Source organism: Meriones unguiculatus, chromosome 8 (assembly GCF_030254825.1).
Source record: "Meriones unguiculatus strain TT.TT164.6M chromosome 8, Bangor_MerUng_6.1, whole genome shotgun sequence".
NCBI classification, from domain to species: domain Eukaryota; kingdom Metazoa; phylum Chordata; class Mammalia; order Rodentia; family Muridae; genus Meriones; species Meriones unguiculatus.
In genome coordinates this window covers 13,056,728-13,077,719 of record NC_083356.1, presented here as the reverse complement: position 1 = coordinate 13,077,719, position 20,992 = coordinate 13,056,728, and the positions used below count along the sequence as shown (strand labels likewise).

Here is a 20,992-nt window from a genome sequence, read left to right as displayed (position 1 = left end):
TGGTTTCAGGGGGATCTGTCGCCCTCTCCTGGCTTTGGGGAGCATTGCTTGTATATGATGCACAAACATGAATGCAGGGAAAACACTCATACCCATAAAAATGAAAATGTCTTTTTTAAATGAGGCGGATGAGCCCGATGGTGATGGTGTGAGCCTTTAATCACAGAACTCTGGAGGAAAAGGCAAGCAGAAGGCAGACGGACTTCTGACTTTGAAGCCAGCCTGGAGTTCCAGGACATCCAGGGCTTTGCAGAGAAGCTGTCTTGAAATAAATAAACAAACAAACAAACAAACAAATAAATAAATGAGGGATAAACGGAAAAGAATTTTCTAGGAACACTCTGTGCACAGAAACATAGCCCCAGCTCTCCCTTGCCACTGCCAGGTTGGTTGTGAAATCTTCCTTTCTGCTTATAACTTGTGTACGAACTTCCTTGAGTTGGCTTCTGCCAATCACTAAAACTCATCATTGTACCATTAAGTGAAGCAATGGTGGCTTACAAGTTTGACTTGGTGCCTGAATCCCAGAATTTGCCTCTCCTAGAAGCTATAAGGATCCTGTGCCCCATTGCCCCCATGACCATTGGGGCCCAGTGTCCTTACCTAAAAGAACTTCGATCCTAGTAAGGGTCCTTTTCAATCTATCCTCAAGTGTCATGTCACTAAACTGAACACCCTCACCACTGCATTTCCAGGTCACCTGGCATTGGCCTCTTCTTCCCAGGGACCTGTAGTCTTAGAAGTTCCTCTCTTCAACCAGTTCAGGCCTCCTCCAAGAGGATACCCTCCTTAACCTATAGGCTCCTTGGTGCTCTCCATCTGTCCTTTCACCCAACCATTACACTTATGTGTGTCTCCAAATGCCTGTCATCTTGCAGACTGCTGCCTCAATTTTTCACTGTTCATATCTAACCCAGCTATGTACTATCTTAACCATCTACATCCTGCAGACCTAACAAGGCACAGTGACCCATGAAGGATACCTCAACTTGAGATGGATGGATTCCCCATAGAGCAGAGTGGCCTGCAGTGACACAATGGCCCTCGCCACTCTGAAATGTACTACCTAGCCTGCTGATATAGAGGCAGTAGTCTTTTTGGTCTTCACTATCCTCCATCTTCTGAACCTACTTCCTGTGTCTAGGGGGTGGTGAGCTAAGGCTTGAGTTGGCTTTTCCTAGAAAAAAAAAAGTATACCCATCATATGATAGACCCCAAATCTGTCCCTCCTTCCAGAGACAATTGCCTCTCCCTACATACTTGCCACTGTGCCCTATCCATTCCCCGGCCGCACCCAGTCTTTGCCTTCCTTCAAAGTTTTGCCATTGGGATCAAACCTCAAATTTATACCTTGAAACAATATCTCTTCATGAAGTTGCCACCTTTTTGCCCCCAAGAAAATGTCAGTTCATAACAGTAGCAAAATTACAGTTAGGAAGTAGCAATGAAAATAATTTTATGGTTGGCAGTCACCATAAAGTGAGGAGCTGTATTAGGAAGGTTGAGAATTGCCAGTCTAAAGTCTTCCCCAATGTTGCCAATAGCAACCAACCCTATGACCCCAGCGTAGACTCCCCCAGAAAACTCTTGTCTACTCCTCACCCCTCGTTTCAATAATCAGAGGTGCTGGGGTCTCTGCCAGCCTGCACAGTACTCCCAAAGACAACTTCTACAACTAAAGGTAAATTTAGAAGGTGCTCGGGTCTTCCCAGAAGGCCACATGGGCAATTGTATACAACAGATGTCAAATGATGTACTATATAGGTGATTATCAGACCACAGTGGGAGAAAAAAAAGGAGCAGAATAAACACAAAGGCCAAAACCCAAACATTGATAGAGACAGAATTTAAGTGCATTTTTCTTTTTTAAACGCATTAAGGATTGAGAACAAAGACTTCCTCTTGAATTCATTCGACCAAGAATGAACTCAAATTTGAATTCTCCACTTCTCTTCCCGTGTCTTCCATCCGTCCCTAACAAAGGGAAGGAATGAGACATTCTATACAGAAAAATGTAAAAAGTTTTTACAAGGAAGAATCAATATCATTGCTCCCAAGTAGCCCAGATTAGTCAACAAAAACTGCAAACAAATGCAGCCAACCTATATCCGCATATTGGCAATGCTTCTACTAGGTATTTATTGTATAAGGTTGCTTTTAACTGTTGACCATTTTCAGCGAATGATTACAACAACATATATATTACTCTGGGTCCCAGGCAGGGAAGAATATATAATTTGAGATTAAAGCTATGTGCTAGTTTAGTCAGTAAAAGCTGGTTGCATCAGAAATCCAAGGCATATTGATGCTGTTTGTTATATTGCTCTTTAATAGCACGTTAAATTCAAACAGGGCTTTTAATCCCAGAACTTGGGAGGCGAGTCTCTGTGAATTCCACCCAGACAGTAGACAGGGCTACATAGTGAGATCCTGTCTCAATAAATAAATAAATAAATAAATAAATAAATAAATAAAATAAGTTATTTTAAAAAAAAAGGCTAAGTGCTGCACAGTAAAATGGCAGGTTAGTCTTCTTTTTTTTCTTTTCTTTTTTCTTTTGAGGCAGGGTTTCTCTGTTTAACAGAGTCCTGGTTGTCCTGGACTTTGTAGACCAGGCCAGCCTCAAACTCACAGAGATCTGCCTGCCTCTGCTTCCCAGGGACTGAGATTAAAGGCATGTGCCACTATGCCCAGCTAGCACAGATTAAGTGATCTCAAGGCATACTTTTTTTTTTCTGGGCCATGGCATGTGTGTAGAAGTTGGAGGACAGCCTCTAAGAGTCAGTTCTGTCCACTATGTGGGTTCTGGGGATCAAACACAAGTTATTAGGCTTGGTGGCAAATGCCTTTATCCACTGAGTCATCTCTCCAGCCCACTGAATGTATTCTGCACCCATTGGCAGATGAATGACATGACAGGATTTGTATTTTGGAAGGCACCCTCTGCTTACCTCTTCCCGCTGTCCCTTTGGAGTTGGCACGCTGTACTCGGCCACACAGCCTCTTCATCTCTTGGATGATGTTTACAACAGTTCTCAGAACCTAACCATCCCTGAAAAACCCAAAGCTCTTCCAGCCTGCCCCCAGCTTAGGCCCACCAACTGAAGGCCTCCTGGACAGGCAGACACCTCCATCCAGACAGGCAGCTTACCTTGGGCATGTCCACGCTTTAGCCTTTTTCTTCAACAGCTTCCTGCACTGCCAAATAGAAAGGCTGTGTTCAGATCTTCAACCTTCTTGTCACTTCCTTTGCTATTTTCCCTGACCTGTCTCTCCTATTGCCTCCACACCCTTCCTTTTAAACTCCTTCTAACACTGGCCTCAGTTCCGTGTTCAACTGCTTTCAGGGTCACCATTTTATTTTATTTTTGAAGGGGTTGTGGATAAAACCCAAGACCTTGAACACACAGAACAGCACTCTACCACAAAGGCACATTCCCTGGCCTCGTTTTGCTTGTTTCTTTTTTGGGTGGAAGGGGTCAGGGTTTTGCTATGTAGCCCAGGCTAGTCATAACTAGTGATCCTCCTGAGTGCTGGTTTGCAAGTATGTGCCAGGATGCTCAGCACTGCTCTTCTTTAATGTAAACCAAAACACTCTTCCCAAAACTGACGGAAATAAGCAAACAGGTGATTATCTGTCAATATTTTCACCAGAAGGTAAAGCAAGGTCTTCAGCACGGTTTGCATTCAACACTCTTCTATGTATTCACCTGGCAAATGTTTACTGAGTGCCCATGTATGTTCAGCAGGAGGGACAGAATGACCAAGTCCTGGGGAAGCCCCACAGAGAGACAGGGTGAAATAGAAGAGGAAATACAGATGGTCACAGAGATGTTCTTGCAGTCATAGAAATGCTTACAGCAGTGACAGGAGTGTTAAAGAAGAACAGGACGACGATGACGAAGAGGAAGAAGAAGTAGTAGTTCTATCAGGCTGACAAAGATGCTAAGAATCAATGGCACAGGATCCATTATGGGTGGATGGTGAATTGACACAAGCATTGTGAAGAACAATTAGGCACACAAAGCATATATATGAGCTTACGATGATAGGGGTTTTAGTTGTGGAAAATCTGAAAATCACTGAAATTTAAATTGATGAAGGACCGATGGGGTGAATATGAGCAAAGTACAATAATGTGTTTATGAACGTGTCATAATAAAATCCATAATTTTGTACACTAAAGATTAATAAAAATAAGTAAAAAGGAGGCATGTAGAGGCATTAAAAAAAAAAAAGGCCAGTTGCTGGGCTCGTGGTGCAGACTTATAATCCCAGCTATTCAAAAGGCAGATTCAGGAAGACTTCAGGTGGACTTCCTCCCTAGACTACAGAGGGAGTTCATGGATGGCCTGCGTAATTTAGGAAGACCCCACCTCAACAAAGAAGGCAAACAAGGTAACTGAGGATGTAGCTCTGTGATAGGTGCTTGCCTGGTTCATTCCCCAGGGCAGAGGGATGGGGGCGGGGGAGAAGAGGCTAATAAAAAAAAAAAGCAACTCACAGAATATCTACATATTCAAGTATGTCCCACCATACGAAAGAACGTCTTTATGCTTACACACACACTACTCACTTGTGCATGTGTGTACACGTACAGAGAATACTGTGTGCAGAAAAGAGGAATGAGTCTGTCACCCAGAATACTGCTATGGTGGTGGTGGTGGGGCTCTCTTTGTACTTGTATTACAATTATTTGGTAGTGAGGAACCGCCTGTCTGGAAACAAGAAGGCAGCCAGCAGTAATCTGCCGTTATCTCCTCGGATGCTGGGCAACCAAGTCCTGCTCCTGGCCTTCAGGAAGAGGTAGCAGGTGGATGTCCTTTGGAGTCAGAACCCAACTCTATCCCAGCACTCACCTTTCTGCCCCGTTGGTCACTGGGCCCCACTAGTCTCTGGGAATGTCAGGAACCAGAAAGTACCAGGAGTGAGTGTGGTACTCCCCCCCTCCCCCCGAGTTACTCTGGCCAGCTGTTGAGCATTGCCCAGCAGGGATGGACCCGTTGAAGTGACCCCCTGTGGCTTTACTGCTTCCTGCTAGGCAGGAGTGGCTGTTAAGAGAGCTTGGCTAAGGCAGCCCACCCGGGTGGAGGACGCCCCGCCCCATCAGCGGCGAGCCCCGCCTTCAGCTCCAAAGACTACTTAGCGCTGGAAGTGCTTCCCAAGCTGGTCTTCCGCTGGACCCCAGAAGGCGAGCTATCCCTGGAGACCACTACCTGACCCACAGGCTCCACTGCGTGCTCTGCGAACTGCCAACAGACCGCAGCCCCGCCTGCTGTCTCTAAATCTCGGGACTTGTGCCCCGACAGACAACAGACGCCGGTACCAACCAATCTTCCCACGACCCGGGTGCCCGGGTGGAGAAGGGCTCCCTAACTGGTGGGCGAGGAGGGTTGGCTCCAGGCCAGAGTTGCCCTCCTCCAACCCATTTGCCGGTTTCGCCGCATTCTTCTTCCACAGCTCAGCCCGCCATGGCCCAGTTGCTGATGGTCACGGTAACCCTCGGTTGCATCAGCCTCCTCTACCTGCTCCCCGGCACGCTGTCTGGCGGCCTGGCCAAGGGACTGAGGCTCTCCAGATCCAGGTGAGTACAAGGGTTGGACCAGCCTCCTCTTGGGGACCTAACTTTTCTAGAGCTCATCTCCCACATCAGGGGCCACCCTCGCACCTTCGGTGTTGCCTGAACAAGGCAAGTGGACTTTTTCTTCTTTGCTCCTTTCTGCTTGGAGTACTTATTTCCCACCCTAACCCCCGCCCCTATACAATAGCCCTTCCTCGGGAGGAAGGGAGGCTAAATGCATTCTCAGGCCTGCTGGCTTCCGACCACGTAAGGGAATAACCCAGGGTGCGGGGGTCTTTCTGAATTCTTAGAGCAGTGCACACAGAGCCTAAGTGACTTGGGGACCTTTGCCCAGAACGGTGCTGTTAATAGTGCATGTGACTTGGGCTACTGAGATGGCCAAGCTGCCAGTAAGCTTGGAAGGGTGGTGGGCTGCCCCTCTCAGTCTTCAGGTTGGAGACCAAGCTTTGGGCTTCCCCTGGTCCTAGGCCAGGCTTTTAGGGAAGCTGCGGGCTTCCCCTGTCAGGGCCCTCAGACTGTGTAAAGGAGAAGTGAATGGGTTTAAGGGCCTTTGGAAGGCTATACTAGGCCACTGAGTTTCCATCTTCCCTCCCCTTCTTCAGAGAGTCCCCAGCCAAGATTCCTTCCAGTGGCCTGCACCCTGGACACCCTTCACTCCGGCCTCGTCATGCTCCCCATCCACAGGGAAGGGGCAATCCGGCCCTTGCCGTGGTTCATCTGCATCAGGGTGGTGGCTCACGACAGCCAGGTTCCCAGCGACACTTGGGATCCCGAAGACCCCAGGCCCAGCTTCTTCGGGTGGGCTGCGTACTGGGCACATGCCAAGTCCAGAATCTCAGCCACCGCCTGTGGCAGCTTGTCCGGCCCGCTGGCCGGCGGGACTCAGCTCCAGTGGATCCCAGCAGCCCCCACAGTTACGGCTGAGGTGGGTCCTAGCCGTTTGGCCTGGAGTGCTGTCCCAGAGCTGCAGCTGAGCTCCACACCCTGGCCCGGTTCTCTGGAGCTCCTGCTGGCAGCAGTTTTTCGTGGCTTTGGATACAGTAAACCTATGAGCATATGTGGATCGGGGCTGTGGAACTGGCAGCGGCAGGGGCCTGTTGCAGACCAGAACTGTGCACGTTCGTGGTCCTTGGAGGAAGCGCTGACGGTACCACGTGCCACAAAGAACTTGAAAGAAGGAGTGTGCCTAAAGAAATAGAGCAAAAGTTAGAGTCTTAAACACAGCCCCACCTAGGAAGGAGCAAGAGAAAGGCTAGGCTGGCCCCTGTGACCCCCCTTCCCCCCACTGGAAATTAAAGCCTGGCTGTGGGCTAAAGCTGTGGCCACGCTCTCATGCAGTGTACCCTTCTGTACCTATTCTGGAATGATGACCATTCCTTTTGTGTCCTGGGACAGGAGGGGCAGAAAGAAGGGCTATATGCTATGGTCCCTAGGGGCAGAGTCAGAAAAGAGACAACCCGTGGCTGTTGCCAACCTGTAGCCCAGGCCATGGTGGTGATGGGACTCCCGAGACATTCTGGGATCAAGTACAGCAGAGACAAACCTTCTTATCCTCAGACTGGGGTAGGGGATAAGACAAAGTGCCCCATCTCAAAAAGGCATAGTATGACCTCTCCCTGAGCAAAAGGTGGTGCCACAGAGGTGCAGAAGGCTGAGGCAGGAAGATAACAAGTTCATGACCAGTGTAGGCTGTGTAGCAAACCCTTGTCTCAAAAACAAAACTATCCCGAGTTAAGGGAAACCACCACAACAAAAAAAACCTATGTCAGGAAAACTAGAGGCATTTAAGCAAGGTTGTCTTCTGCATCCTACCCACCCCCAAACCATGAGGACATCCAGCAGGATCAGGAGTAGAGACAGCAGAATCTGACAGCTTATTCCTTTGTTCCCAGCCAAGAGTCCAAGAAGGGGAGATGGACCACAAATCACAATCAAGAGGAGAACCAAACTGACCAAAATCACAAGCCTTTGCTACAAAGACTCTGTTAAAGGAAACAAACAAACAAACAAAAGTCAGGTTGGGGGGAAGGGGAAGGATGAGCCATTAATCACAACCTGGGAATAGGTTCCTGGTACAAGGTCTTTACACGTGTTATTTCACCCAAACCTTGCAATTGTCCTGTCAGAGCAACAGGGTTCCAAAAAGAGTTGTTTGTTCCTTACCAAGTAGTAATGGCTCTTGCACGCGCCACCCTCACCCTCTCCCTGGTAGCAGCACTTCGTTACTCCAGATCTATAGGCCGTCACACTGAGGTCGTCCGCATGTCCCAGTGACTACAGTATTCATGCTCAGAGTCAGACCTGCCTTTCAGTGACCAGACGGTCCCCAGTTAGGATCATCCTGAAAGCACCCCTCTGGGTTCCCATCTTTGTGTTTACTGGGTTTGTATGATTCAGGTAACTCACCTCGCGGGCACAGTTTAGCTTGGTGCCTGCATTGCTAGGATAGAAAACCCTGTGCTGTGCACAGAGAGGCCAGAGCAGGAACTGCAACAGGAGGTGGCAGGCAGAGGGACCTGGCGGTCCTGGAGTAAAGGTGAGGAGTTGAGAACGAGCTGAGGACAGACAAAAACTGTCTCCACGACCCAGATTTGCCAGAACCTCTTAGGTACCCTGGTTCTTGGGCAAGGTCCAACCTCGCACTTCTCTTAAGCCTGTGTGGTCTGTTCTTCAGCACAAGATACCTTCTCTTTCAGGAGCAGCATATCTCTTCTCACTGATATTCTGCCAGCCTGGACTCCCAGTCCTGCTGCAGATCGCATCCCGTGAGCGGTCAAGGCCCCTGAGCTCCAGAACTGTGAAGGGGGAGGGCTATTGGCATCCTGTGCAGTGTCAGGAGGTTGCCAGTTATGACCCTTGTATCTGGTGTGATGCCAGCCCCACACTGCGCTTGGCTGCGCTTGACTACCTCTCGAGGGCCCCATGCAGAGGTTCAGTGGCTGTGCAGCCCTCCCCACCCTACCCCCAAGGCTGCGTTCTAGCTGTTTTTACACTCAAAAGTTGTACTGTCCTCACGAACCCATTCAGATACCAGCACCCACCTTTGATTACTTTGAAGGTCATGACTCTAGCCTTCTCCAAGAAACCCTCACCCTCATCCTGACCAGTGTATATTGAGCATGTAGCACATAGAAGACACTGGAGAGTCCAGCCCTACCCTCCTAGGGCTGATTTTCACTGGGAAGAGATGGAGGAAAACGCGTGGAAAAGGTAGGTAAGAAAAGGCCGGTTGCAGTTTACCTGTTAGGTTGTGAAGGGGTTGCTGGTGGCTCATTGCAGCTGCCTAGGGAACCCACTTAATGTCAGAACAACTTCATTGGCTTCTAACCTGGGAGTCTCACCCTCCCAGTACCTCTTCCCTGCTCCAAGCATGTCATTTTCCAGGCAAGCTGTTTTTGTCTGCTGGATCTTCATTATAAAGAGCCTCTACAGGACTTGAATCCTGGCTTATGTGAGCCCCTTGCCCAGAAGCCCACCATCCTTCTTGGCCAGACCTCAGGCTGTCCTGAGGTCATGGTAGAGCACTTGCCTTGCTTCTGTGAGGCCTTTGGTTTAATATCCACCCCTGCAAAAACAAAATTACTAAATCAACTTGTGGAGAAGCCCGTCTTCCACCTTGATATCTGGCCACCTTCCTGCCTTCAGCAAGAAACCAGTGAAGATGAAGCATGGCAGTGGTGATGCATGCCTTTGATCCCAGTACTCAAGCAGAGGCAGGCAGATCTTTGAGTTCAAGGCCAGCCTGGTCTACAGAGGAGTTCTAGGAGAGCCAGGGCTACCCAGAGAAACCCTGTGGGTGGTGGTGTGGGGGAAAATCCAATGTATCCCTTTCAGGAAGAGTCCTCCTATGCCTGGTGTCCCAGCAGCTTCCTACTCTGACCATTGGCAGTAAATACCCATCTGTCTTGATTGTATCGGATCACACTCCCCAACTGTGACAGTCTTAATAAAGTCTTCAAGTCTTTATCATTTTAACAAGTATGATTCTCCTTCTTTGCTGCTCCTCATTTTTGCAGTAGTTAATCTAGGCTTTGGTACATGCTAGACAAGCACCTAATTACTTAGCTGCATCCCCAGCCTATAGTAATTTCTTCTGCTCACCTATAATTCACAGATTCTCTTCAACAAGTTTTTCTTCCTGGGATAAGATGTAGGGAATCAGCCGGGTGGTGGAGGTGCATGCTTTTAATCCTAGCACTTGGGAGGCAGAGGAAGTGAGTTCGAGGCCAGCCTGGTCTACAAAGTGAGTCCAGGACAAGTCAGGGCTATTACATAAAGAAACCCTGTCTCAAAAAAAATCAAAAACAAAGAAAAAAATGATTAACATGCAATGGTTGTTAAACATAACAGTAGCATTTCTGGGTTAGTCCTTGTTTTCCCCAAGTCTTAATTTGATGAGTTAAAGTCCTGATGTTTCCCCCAAATTGTCAGTTTATTCTCACTTTTGGGACATCTGCTTATGATGGATTTGTCATCTGCTTTCAGATGTTTCATTTGTCTGGTGGTCTTTGTTCATTTTCTGAAAAGACCTGAGCATAGACCTCAATGTTAGAACACTGGGATCTTTCTTTTTATTTAACATTTATTTTAGGTTGTATCTCCTTTAGGGAAAATGCTTTTGGGGCAGCAGAAAAAGCATTATCTTTTAAAGTGAAATATATATATATAAATAATTTAAAGTTATGGCTGGGTGATAGTGGCACATGCCTTTAATCCTACCACCAGGAGGCAAAGGCAGACAGATCACTGAGTCTGAGACCAGCCTGGTCTACAGAGTGAATTCCAGAACAGCTAGGGCTACACAGAAAAAAAGATGAAAGTTATCATAGCTAAATAGTATGTAAGTACATAGATGGGTGTAAACACTATCTATCTATCTATCTATCTATCTATCTATCTATCTATCTGCCAATTAATTATCTGATGGTGTCATTCCACAATAGTGTGGCTCGGTGAATAGTAAGGGATTTTAGTAACAGGATTAATATTAAAATTTCTCAAATCCTTTGTTAATAAGCAGGTACATTATTAGTATTTGACTGTAATGCGCGTCCTAGAAATAAAGAGCTATTTTTTGAGTGATAAAAAAAGAAAACTATTTGACAAAGTTAAGTTTCAGATATGATATAATGGGTTTTCCCTGGAGTTTCCGGGCCCTCGAGCCATGCCTGGGGCCGTGCTCTGCAGCTGACTAGAGAGAGGCATTGCCTGTAGTGTAGTTTGGACGCATATCGTTAGACATCATGCTGATGCTCAGTGCATGCCTTAAATCCCAGCACCCAGGAGGCAGAGGCAGTCAGATCTTTGTAAATTCAAGGCCAGCCTCGTCTACAGAGTGAGTCCAGGACAGCCAGAACTATTACACAATTAAAAGAAATCCTGTCTTGAAAAAAAAAAAAAAAAAAAAAGGAAGGTGATTGACCTTTAATTTGCATGTCTTACTTATATTTTAACAGTTTATCACCAGTTAGTGGTTTTTATAAGCTTAGGATTTTACAGTTTTACACATATATCTTTAAGTTGATTTTTGAATATAAGCTTTGAAATGTGCCAGCATATGAAAATCCATCTAATCCAAACTATTTTGCTGTTGCCTCCTTAGTCTAAAAAGAACATATAAATAACAAACAGAGGGCTCAGTAAGACTAAGAAATTTTATAGGTTCTGCCTTGATTATAACATCCACAGTGGCTGGGCGGTGGTGGTACATGCCTTTAATCCCAGCTCTCGGGAGGCAGAAGAGGCTGATCTCTGTGAGTTCGAGGCCACCCTGGTCTGCAAATTTAGTCCAGGACAGTCAGGGCTACACAGAGAAACCCTGTCTAGAAAAACCAAAAAAAGGAAAAAGAAAAAAACAGCCACAGCTGTTCCTAACGTTCCTCCTAGGCAGGTTTTTCCTGCCAGCGTTTTCTAGAGGCAGAGATGCCGGCAGTTCAGTATTACTGTATGTACTGAGACAGACAGTATTACCGCCATGTTTCAACACGATTGGATTTACTTATTTATTATAACTTATTAATTTTTATTTCATGTTCATTTGTGTTTTGTCTGCATGTGTGTTTGTGTGAAGGTGTCAGATCTCCTGGAACTGGAGTTACAGACAGTTGTGAGCTGCCCTGTGGGTGCTGGGAATTGAACCCGTGTCCTCTGGAAGAGCAGCCTATGCTCTTAACCACTGAGCCAACTCTCCAGCTCTGGATGGATCTATCTATCTATCTATCTATCTATCTATCTATCTATCTATCTATCTATCTATTATTTTAAAGCAAGGAAACTGAGCCAAAGGAGAATGTTTTCCACTTTTGTCTCCTTTCCATTTCTATCTCCAAACTACTCATGTCCCATCCATTCCAACCTCTCTTAATTAGACTCCATTTTCAAGTATCTCATTCCAAATATATCATTCCACTATATCCAACTCCTCCTCCCTTCCCCAGACAGGGTTTCTCCGTGTGGCCCTGGCTGTCCTGGACTCACTTTGTAGACCAGGTTGGCTTTGAACTCACAGAGATCCACCTGCCTCTACCTCCCTGAGTGCTGGGATTACAGGCCTGCGCCACCACACCCAGCTCCACTATATCCTCTCTACATCCACAATCCTCCTGCAACACCTTTTCTCTCAAGTGAGGTCACTTTCCATCCTCAGTGCATCTTTATCCTTCATATGCTCATATATATATATATACATATATATGTGTGTGTGTATATATATATATATATATATGTATATGAGTTCAGTTAATGTTGAGCCCTAATATTCCCTAACAATACCCGTTTTGGATGAGGATGTGTAAACCGGGGTTCTAAATCTACCCATATAAATGGAAGACACCAAGTCTTCTTTAGTCCCCCCAATAAACTGCCATCTGAATTTAGATAGGTAGCAGAGTCGATTAAAGTAGCCGATGGCTGGGAAGCATCGACTAAAAGCTGATTACAGTGAGTTTAGATGGTTGAGCTGTATAACCTGGAGTGAGTACAATCTTTTTTTGTGTGGAGCATGTGGACATTGTATATAAAGCATGAGCTCCTTGTCCTTTTGAAGAGCCACCTACAAAAGCATTAAGGGCGATCGCTATAGGATTTTTACATGTAACTTTAGGCAATACCCGTAAGGTACTTTTAGAAATTCTTAAAAAGGAAATATTTTAGATAATTATCTGTAGATCCTGAGTAACATGTTAATGTGACCTGTCAATTATTAACAGTGTGGGACAAATAATTTACCTGCGTTTTATTTAGTGAAAAAATAATTTTTGTATGCTCTTCATCAGTAAGAGATTATTTCCTGAGCCAGTGCCTTGGCAGTCACATTACTTAATAAGCTAATAACCTGCTCTGCTTCCGGTGTTACATTTTTATAGAATTTACCTGAGAGCTTCCAGAAAGCAACTTAGAGGAGCAGAACCAAACCCTCAGTAGCGTCAAACAGATCAGAGTGTACCTAATGATACAGGTCAAAGTTACGAATGTTGGGTTTTTTTAGTTTATTTATTATGAAAATTAAGCAATCATTTAAGCATTTATTAGATGACCAAGAGAAGAGAACAGCCTCTAAATACTGAATGACTAAAACCTCTGACAACATAAACAGTGCGGCTCAGTGCTCTCTGCCCTGGTTGTCATTGTTTCTGTACTAAAATGGGGCTTGTTTTGATTTTTTTTTCTCCCATGAAGGGGCCTTTGATATTGAATTTTTCCTGCTATTAGGGGGAAAAATTCCTATGAAGGGACATTTAGTATTGAGTATTCCCACTATGAGGAAAAAACAAACACCAACCAACTCTCTCTCTTTCTCTCTCTCCCTCTTTGTTTTTTTCAAGACAGTATTTCTCTGTGTAGCCTTCTCTTTCCTGAATTCACTTTGTAGACCAGGTTGGCCTCGAACTCACAGAGATCTGTCTGTCTCTGCCTCCCCAAGTACTGGGATTACAGGTGTGTGCCAGTGTGCCTGGCATAACCCTCTTTTTAAAATAATTGACAGGGACTGTATTATTCCCCTTTTTATGAGCTCTCTTTACTATAGTTCCTCCGTGTATGAAGTTGCAGAGCTATAGCTCTGAATATTTTGTTTGTTTGTTTTTGATTTTTCCAAGACAGGATTTCTTTGTGTATCCCTGGCTGTCCTGGGATTAGCTCTGTAGACCAGGCTGGACTTGAACTCACAGAGATCTTCCTGCTTCTGCCTCTGGAGTGCTAGGATTAAAGGTATACACTACCATCATGTGGCTGCTCCTCTGGATCTTAACAGATATTTTAATAGTTGTAAAAAAATGCTTTGTCTCAGAGGACTGAGAAGGGCCCATATTTAGTTCCACTCTCTCACTTTAAGGTTGAGACCCTTTTCAATGGGAGGAGCAAGTTTCCCTAACCCTTAATTGCAGAGGAATTTTAATTCAGAACATGACTGTTCTGGCAAGAGATCACATCCAAAAACTTTCTAGGTCTGTGTGATCCAGGCTGGCAAGAGATCATAGCCAAAGATCTTCTAGGTCTGTGTGATCTGGCTGGAATACAAACACGCCTTTCATCCAGGGGACAGAGGCAAGCAGATCTGAGTTTCAGGTAAAGCAAAGCTTAGATCCAGGCGTGGTGGTACATGCCCAAACAATGAAGGTAAAGTTAGTTTGTAGAAGGAAGCACCCATGTTTGGTAGTGATGTCTAATTGAGTGGCAGAAAAGGTGACAAACCAGAGATTTGACAGAATAGGATACACACCACTTTCATGAGAAGAGAGAGGAAAGGGAAGCTACTTAAGGGGCAATAGAGAGAGAGAGAGAGAGAGAGAGAGAGAGAGAGAGAGAGGGAGAGAGGAGGCAGTTTTACCAGGACAGTAATAGAGAGTCGGGTTGCAGAGAGAGAACTCAAGTGAAGACCAGATGAGAAGAAGCCATACAATTAGAAAAGATTGCTGGCGTTAGTTTGAGGCCAAGCAGAGTCTGAGAGAAGCCATGTTGAATCAGTCAGCTGAGAAAGGAGTTTGAGCCATAACTGCTGAATTGAACCAGCCAGGTACGAGCTCAGTAAGAACAAGAAAGGGTGAGCCTATTAAGCAGTAAGTCTCAAAGGCTGAAAATGCTCTAGGCCTAGGTTAGATTGTACGAAGGCTAGAAGCTTCCAGAACTAGGCCTAGGTTAGCAGACAGAGGCAATAAACCTTAGAGACAACAATTACTCAAGAGAATAAAAGTTTCTTTTACGCTTAATTTCTTATTTTATTTTTTACTTTGTTTTTCAAGACAGAATTTCTCTGTGTAGCCCTGGCTCTCCTAGAACTTGCCCTCTAGACCAGGCTAGCCTTGAACCTCCAACTGCCTCTGCCTCCCAGGTGCTGGGATTAAAGGCGTGTGCCGCCACCACCCAGCTCCTAACTCTTAGTTTCTATTTAAAGAAAATTTTTCTTACTTTCTCTTAGGGACTTGTGCTCTATGTTTTTGAAGCCAGTTGACAGGGACCCTATGGGTGGATGTCCATGCGGACAGTAGTGATAAGAATGAAACCCAGTTCAGACCTCTTCAGTCGGTCCATTGTCAGCATATTTAAAACATAGTACAATTCAGGAAGAAGTTTCCAAGCAACAAACAATTCAGTCAGTCCAATTTCAGGTGCAGCACAATAAAGCTTAGGCGTGACTACACAGAAAGTCTTTCACTCAGTACCACATGTGTGAGCCGGAAGATGGCTTCTATAGCTAAGTGGCCTAAAATCAGTGTGTGGTCTCTGATTGATAGCATAGAGGTCAGCAGGCCAGAAAGTACATGTGACAGCTCCCCTAAGGATGGGTAATGGTCCAGGGAGGGAAGAGCCTGGGGTAATCATCCTGGGGAGTTTGGATGAGGTCTGCCTCTATAGCAAAAGGCGGGTTAGGTCTGTCTCCACAGATAGCGAAAAGGTCACCAGGTCCTTAACGCAACCCCCTCTCAGCTTTCTGGGTGGAACGCGGGTATTTGGATTTTATCTCCTCCACTGAAGGGATGCCCCTGTGTGGTTAACACCTCTGGTTCTTTTAGTGCTTCTCTGTGAGTACGAGGACCTCTGTGGTCCCAACGAGGCATCAGTCACTCTAGGACAGAGGAGGAAGAAATTAAGGTGGAGGGGGCTGGGCTGAGGGACTCTGCTTCTGTGCTGATACATTAACTTGCTGAGGCCAGGAGGACGGTGGACGGTCACTTATTACCAAACGTCAAGGCCAAGGAGATAGGCATTGTCCGGTCAGTTACATAACCCGTGGCTATATAAAGGGCGTCTTGCCTGCCGACTTCACCTAGCTACAAGCTTTGCCCTCTGGTTACTGCTCCCTCTCAGGATGAAGGTGGATGTGGTGAGTGCCTTATGGTCAGTACAGGAATGGCTTCCGCAGGCCCTTGCCATGGGCCCTACTGCCCTCAGTGGAAGAGGAAACAGCGCTAACCTCTTCGTCCGGTTCCTGCTAGCCCTGCCGCAGTGAAGGTCGCAGACCTAATTCCTTCCTGTTGTGGTCCAGCTGGGGTAGAGGTTAGAAGCCCCCTCCCCCAGACTCCCTGTCTAGTCAGGCATCCTTCTAAAATTACCTTCTGTCTGCAGGAATATCGGATGGGTGGTGGGGAGGGTGCTGTCTCTTAATTATTATCTCTTCATGATTTAGAAGTAGGCATCAGCTGGCACTGGCTGGCTGGTGCCTGGTTAAGCCGACATGCATGTAGGATGAGGTGTTTTAGCATGTTAGCTTCTTGGAGATGTCATGTCCTCTTTCGTTATGGATCTGGCTCATGGTGAAATGGGTCAAACTCCTATCCATCAGGGCCCAGACCCTTCCCTGGTCTATCGACCTGATGTGGACCCAGAGTTGACCAAAAGCAAGGACAGCTTCCGAAACTATACCGTGAGTGACCCCCTGCCCCACCCACCTCATCTTCTCTGCGGGGTCTCTGGTCCAGCCCTGTGGAGAGCTCCCTTCCTCTTCCCACAGCTCTAAGGAGGGTTTTTTTGGGAAGCCCCATTCCACTTCATATACCTGTGCGGCCTGGCCTGCAGGAAGGGAGGCCGTGGGCTCCAGTGTGCTGGGCCAGTCTGACACATAGCCTGCGCTGATTGTCTGGCTTCTGGCTTTCAGTCAGGCCCACTGCTGGATCGCGTCTTCACCACCTACAAGCTCATGCACACTCACCAGACGGTGGACTTTGTCAACAGGAAGGTAAACGTTTCCTGCTCCTAACGCAGACTCTGAGGGCGGGAGCCTCCTTGCCTTTGGCCCAATGTACCCGCAGAATGACCCTGCTCTGTGGCCCCATCTGTGGGACCCGGAGAATGGCTGACTTCTCCTTTCTCACCAGCGCATCCAGTTTGGAAGCTTCTCCTACAAGAGGATGACCGTCATGGAGGCTGTGGACATGCTAGATAATTTGGTTGATGAATCGGACCCAGACGTAGATTTCCCCAACTCCTTTCACGCATTCCAGACTGCGGAGGGCATCCGAAAAGCCCACCCAGACAAGGGTATGCTCTACAGCTGGGGTGGAAGGTGTGCTATCATTGCCCTAGAAGGAAACCAAAGAGGCTTGATCCTCACCCACAGGCCCCACCTTGAGGAAGCAGATCCCCGGGCTCCTCGAATTCAGTCCAGATCCTGCTCCGCCCACCTTTATCCCTTCTAGGTTTTATGTCCCTTTTCCACAGACTGGTTCCACCTGGTCGGACTTCTGCATGATCTGGGAAAGGTCCTGGCTCTGTGGGGGGAACCTCAGGTAAAGGCCAGGTATGGGGAGTGGGGCGGCTTCAGCGCTGGGCTTCTAGCACTATGCGGGAAGCAGGCCCGTTTGCACCTTACCCGCAGCTGCCTGTCCTTACCTACTTTCCTAGTGGGCTGTCGTCGGAGACACGTTTCCTGTGGGCTGCCGTCCCCAGGGCTCTGTGGTGTTCCGTGACTCGACTTTTCAGGACAATCCTGACCTCCAGGATCCTCAATACAGGTACTTTGAAATAGTACCCCACTTTACTTTACCGCAGTTCAGGACCACAGCCCCAGTCCCTCACATTCTCATCTCTTGATCATCGCAGCACAGAACTTGGCATGTACCAGCCCCACTGTGGACTTGAGAACGTCCTTATGTCCTGGGGCCATGATGGTGAGGACAGCTGGGGACCGTGCGCAGATGGTGCTGAGGTCTGCCTCTCTGGGCACCCGGCTATAACACCATCTCTCTTGCAGAGTACCTATACCAGATGATGAAGTTCAACAAGTTCTCCCTGCCTGCAGAGGTAGGTGGAGGGAGGGAGGGCCCAGTCAGAAGCCTGTCAGCTAGTCTGGCAGATCTGAGCCTGATGGTGTGGCTCCCACAGGCCTTCTACATTGTCCGATTCCACTCCTTCTATCCCTGGCACACGGGTGGCGACTACCGGCAGCTGTGCAGTCAGCAGGATCTGGACATGCTGCCCTGGGTGCAAGAGTTCAAGTACGTGGTTCCTCAAGGGGTGTGGGCAGTGCAGCGGTCTTGTGGTTGAAGAAGGATATTTTCTGATGTTCGTTGTCCCTCTGCCCCCCCCCCCCGCCCATGTCTGCAGCAAGTTTGACCTCTACACCAAGTGCCCTGACCTACCAGATGTGGAGAGCCTGCGGCCCTACTATCAGGGCCTGATCGATAAGTACTGCCCGGGCATCCTGTGCTGGTGATGGTTCCTGATACCCTCCCACTGTTGAACCAGCAGCTGGGCTAGACACCATCGAGAGCAATACTCTTCTGCTCCAGCCTTGCTCGGGGCCCCATACACCTGCCCACAGTCCCTACCCATGGCGGTAGAGGTCAGTTGTGCTGGGTATCAATAAAGACTGAAAGAGACTGCAAAGCTGACTCATTGCTGGGGCCGAGACATGTTGTGGTTGCAGAGGTGGACCCAGCACAGGAATGCCAGTACCGGGAGAATGCTTCTTATCCTCCTGGTGCCGTGTCAGAGCCATCCAACTCACTCTCCCCCCTCAATTCTAGAGACAGACACTAAGTTTTCCTTCAACAGAAAAGGGGATGGGGAAACCAGGCCTGGTGGCACACACCTTTAATCCCAGCACTTGATGGGCAGAGACAGACAGATCTCTGAGTTTGAGGCCAAACTGGTCTATAGAGGTAGATCACGGTCAGCCAGAGCTACACAGAGAAAATCTTGTCTCAAAAACAGAAAAAAAAAAAAAAAAGAGGGCCCCGAGGGATGGCTCAGTGCTTTTAAGAGCACTGACTGCTCTTCCAAAGGACTCGGGTTCAACTTCCAACACCCACATGGTAGCTCACAATTGTCTAACTCCAGTTCCGGTGGCCTGATACCCTTATACCAATGCACATAAAAATAAAATAAAATAAATTATTTAAAGAAAACAGAAAAATAGAAAAGGGGGCCAGCTAATTGCGTAGGCTATATAAGCATCTCTGCCTAAGCGTCCACACAGGACTCCCCAGTGCCTAAGACGGAGCTCCATGTGGGCTTGCCAGTGACTGACCATCATGTACCATGAATGGTCACTCAGTCATACCTTCATCTTTCACTGTGACACACAACCAGAAGATGTGCTTTTGTTTTGTTTTTCGTTTGTTTGTTTGTTTTCGGTTCGAAGGCTTCCCTTAGTCCTCTAGAAGTTGTTTCTGAAGAAAATGAGTCCCTGGTCTTAGGGGATTCCCTTCTGCAAGGCTTTCCTGCTTGCTTCCCCCTGTGTCTGACATTTCCCTGCATTTTTTGTTAACATGTGAATGTGACTAACCAGATTCATGGGGGTCAGATTGCTCTCAGGTGCTCAGAATTGAAGAAAATGAGGGTGCAGCACTTACCTTTGATGGTGGAAGCCTTCCTCATTCATCGGTTGGAACACTTCAGCAGAGAAACTCCCTCCTGTGTGTCCTGGTAGAGCTGTGAGCTTAGGAAGAACAGTAAATGTTTGCCTTTAATTCATTAATATACCAATGCGTTGGTTCCTCGGCATCTTTGCGAGATGGCCTATTTATGTCTGCTTTCAGCCGGGTGTGGTGACACATGCCTGAAGTCCCAGCACTCAGGGAGGCAGATGCAGGAGGATCTCTGGGTGTTTGAGGCCAGCCTGGTCCATAAAGCGAGTCCAGGACAGCCAATGATACACAGAGAAACCCTGTCTTTAAAAACCAACCAACCAACAAGAAAAGAATTTACAGCTTTCAGTATACTGGGTGTACTTCAGCCCCTTGATGTTCCCATTTCTGACCAGAGGCACAGACAAGCTTCCAGGGTGGCTCCTGGGCTTTTTTGCTATGTCTTCAAGAGTCTCCAGTGAATATGTTGCCATTTAGTGTGGCAAGAAACCCATAGGATATAACTCCAGCACAGATATAACTCCAGCACTCAAGGGGCTGAGGCAGAAGGACCATGAGTTCAAGGTTTGCCTGAGTTATAGACTTTCTTTTCTTTTTTCTTTTCTTTTCTTTTTTTTTTTTTTTTTGAAACAGAGTTTCTTTAAAAAAAGAAAAACAGAAAGTTTGGTTTATTTATTACATTTACAGTGTTCTGCTTGCATGTGTGCCTGCACACCAGAAGAGGCTACAAGATCTTATTATAGATGGTGATGAGCCACCATGTGGTTGCTAGGAATTGAGCTCAGGACCTCTGGAAGAGCAGCCAGCAGAAGCGCCCTTACCCTCTGAGCCCTTTCTTCAGCCCAAGACAGGGTTTCTCTGTATAATTTTGGCTGTCCTGGAACTCACTCTGTAGACAAGGCTGGCCTCGAACTCACAGAGATTCATCTGCCTCTGCCTCCCAAGTGCTGAGTTCAAAGGCATGCGCCACCATGGCTGGCGAGCTAGACTTTAATAAACAAACTAAAATAAATGAACAGTCAGGTGAAATGACTCAGCAGGTGTAGCCTTGTGGCCAAGCCTGACAATCTGATTTCAACACAGAAGGAGAGAACCAACTCCTGTGAACTGTCCTCTGACCTCCACATGTACTTTGGCACACCACAGCCTCCTCCCCTTGTCCACACAAAATAGAAATAAATGGAAGAAGGAGGAGGAGGAGGAGGAGGAGGAGAAGGAGGATAATTAATAATAATAATAATAATAATAATAATAGTAAGAATGAGTCTTTGGGTTCTGTTCTGGTAAACCAAAGGCTACATTTGATTGATATCTGGACAAAACAACCTTGAAGGTGTGAGTAGGATCTGAAGAGAGTGACACATTGATGGGGTGGAGCCTACTAATTAGTAGGCTCCCATCTGGTGCCAGAGAATTAGCCTACAGAACACACACATCTGGTTATGGAAGTGGTCAGTACTGAGAATATTGCAACTCTTTCTGCCTTTTACACTGACCACCAAGGCAATTCTGAAGATTATTGACTTCCACAGAGGGGAAAAATAATATACCCATTGTAGTCTTCTATCATGGGTGTGAGAGAATTAGAACCACAATTTGATTTTTA

The 20,992-nt window shown here is 47.0% G+C and overlaps 2 protein-coding genes and 1 long non-coding RNA gene across 6 annotated transcripts; 2 read left to right on the top strand and 1 right to left on the bottom strand.

Annotated features, from left to right (window-relative positions):
- Window positions 1-4,035: 4,035 nt before the first annotated feature.
- LOC132655767 (uncharacterized) lies at window positions 4,036-8,612 on the bottom strand. Of its 3 annotated transcripts, none has more exons than XR_009593588.1 (2): window positions 7,988-8,612; window positions 4,036-6,767 (listed from the first exon to the last, which is right to left on the bottom strand). It is a non-coding gene; the product is annotated as an uncharacterized LOC132655767 (long non-coding RNA). The 3 variants fall into 3 exon arrangements; XR_009593589.1 differs by lacking the exon at window positions 7,988-8,612 and adding an exon at window positions 7,745-7,845; XR_009593590.1 differs by lacking the exon at window positions 7,988-8,612 and adding an exon at window positions 7,398-7,491.
- Adm2 (adrenomedullin 2) lies at window positions 5,469-7,743 on the top strand. The gene is made up of 3 exons (XM_021638999.2): window positions 5,469-5,584; window positions 6,184-6,506; window positions 7,474-7,743. Exons 1-2 carry the CDS (start codon window positions 5,472-5,474, stop codon window positions 6,503-6,505), a joined length of 435 nt encoding a protein of 144 aa, XP_021494674.1. The 5' UTR covers window positions 5,469-5,471; the 3' UTR covers window position 6,506; window positions 7,474-7,743.
- A 7,144-nt stretch (window positions 8,613-15,756) lies between the features above and the next one.
- Window positions 15,757-18,403, top strand: Miox (myo-inositol oxygenase). Of its 2 annotated transcripts, none has more exons than XM_021638923.2 (10): window positions 15,757-15,902; window positions 16,362-16,442; window positions 16,674-16,754; window positions 16,894-17,056; window positions 17,237-17,304; window positions 17,420-17,529; window positions 17,618-17,685; window positions 17,769-17,818; window positions 17,900-18,012; window positions 18,122-18,403. In XM_021638923.2, the coding sequence occupies exons 1-10, from the start codon at window positions 15,888-15,890 to the stop codon at window positions 18,228-18,230; spliced, it is 858 nt and encodes a 285-aa protein (XP_021494598.1). In that variant the 5' UTR covers window positions 15,757-15,887; the 3' UTR covers window positions 18,231-18,403. The 2 variants fall into 2 exon arrangements, with proteins under 2 accessions (XP_021494598.1, XP_060244813.1); XM_060388830.1 differs by lacking the exon at window positions 15,757-15,902 and adding an exon at window positions 15,908-16,030.
- The last annotated feature ends 2,589 nt before the right edge of the window (window positions 18,404-20,992 follow it).

Excerpts from the sequence above, each read along its gene's own strand:
- Miox (XM_021638923.2), top strand. Across the intron at positions 16,755-16,893 it reads TGGACTTTGTCAACAGGAAG|CGCATCCAGTTTGGAAGCTT; the intron begins GTAAACGTTTCC and ends CTTTCTCACCAG. Across the intron at positions 18,013-18,121 it reads CCCTGGGTGCAAGAGTTCAA|CAAGTTTGACCTCTACACCA; the intron begins GTACGTGGTTCC and ends CCATGTCTGCAG.
- Adm2 (XM_021638999.2), top strand. The coding sequence starts at position 5,472 with ATGGCCCAGTTGCTGATGGTCACGGTAACCCTCGGTTGCATCAGCCTC. Across the intron at positions 5,585-6,183 it reads CTGAGGCTCTCCAGATCCAG|AGAGTCCCCAGCCAAGATTC; the intron begins GTGAGTACAAGG and ends CCCCTTCTTCAG.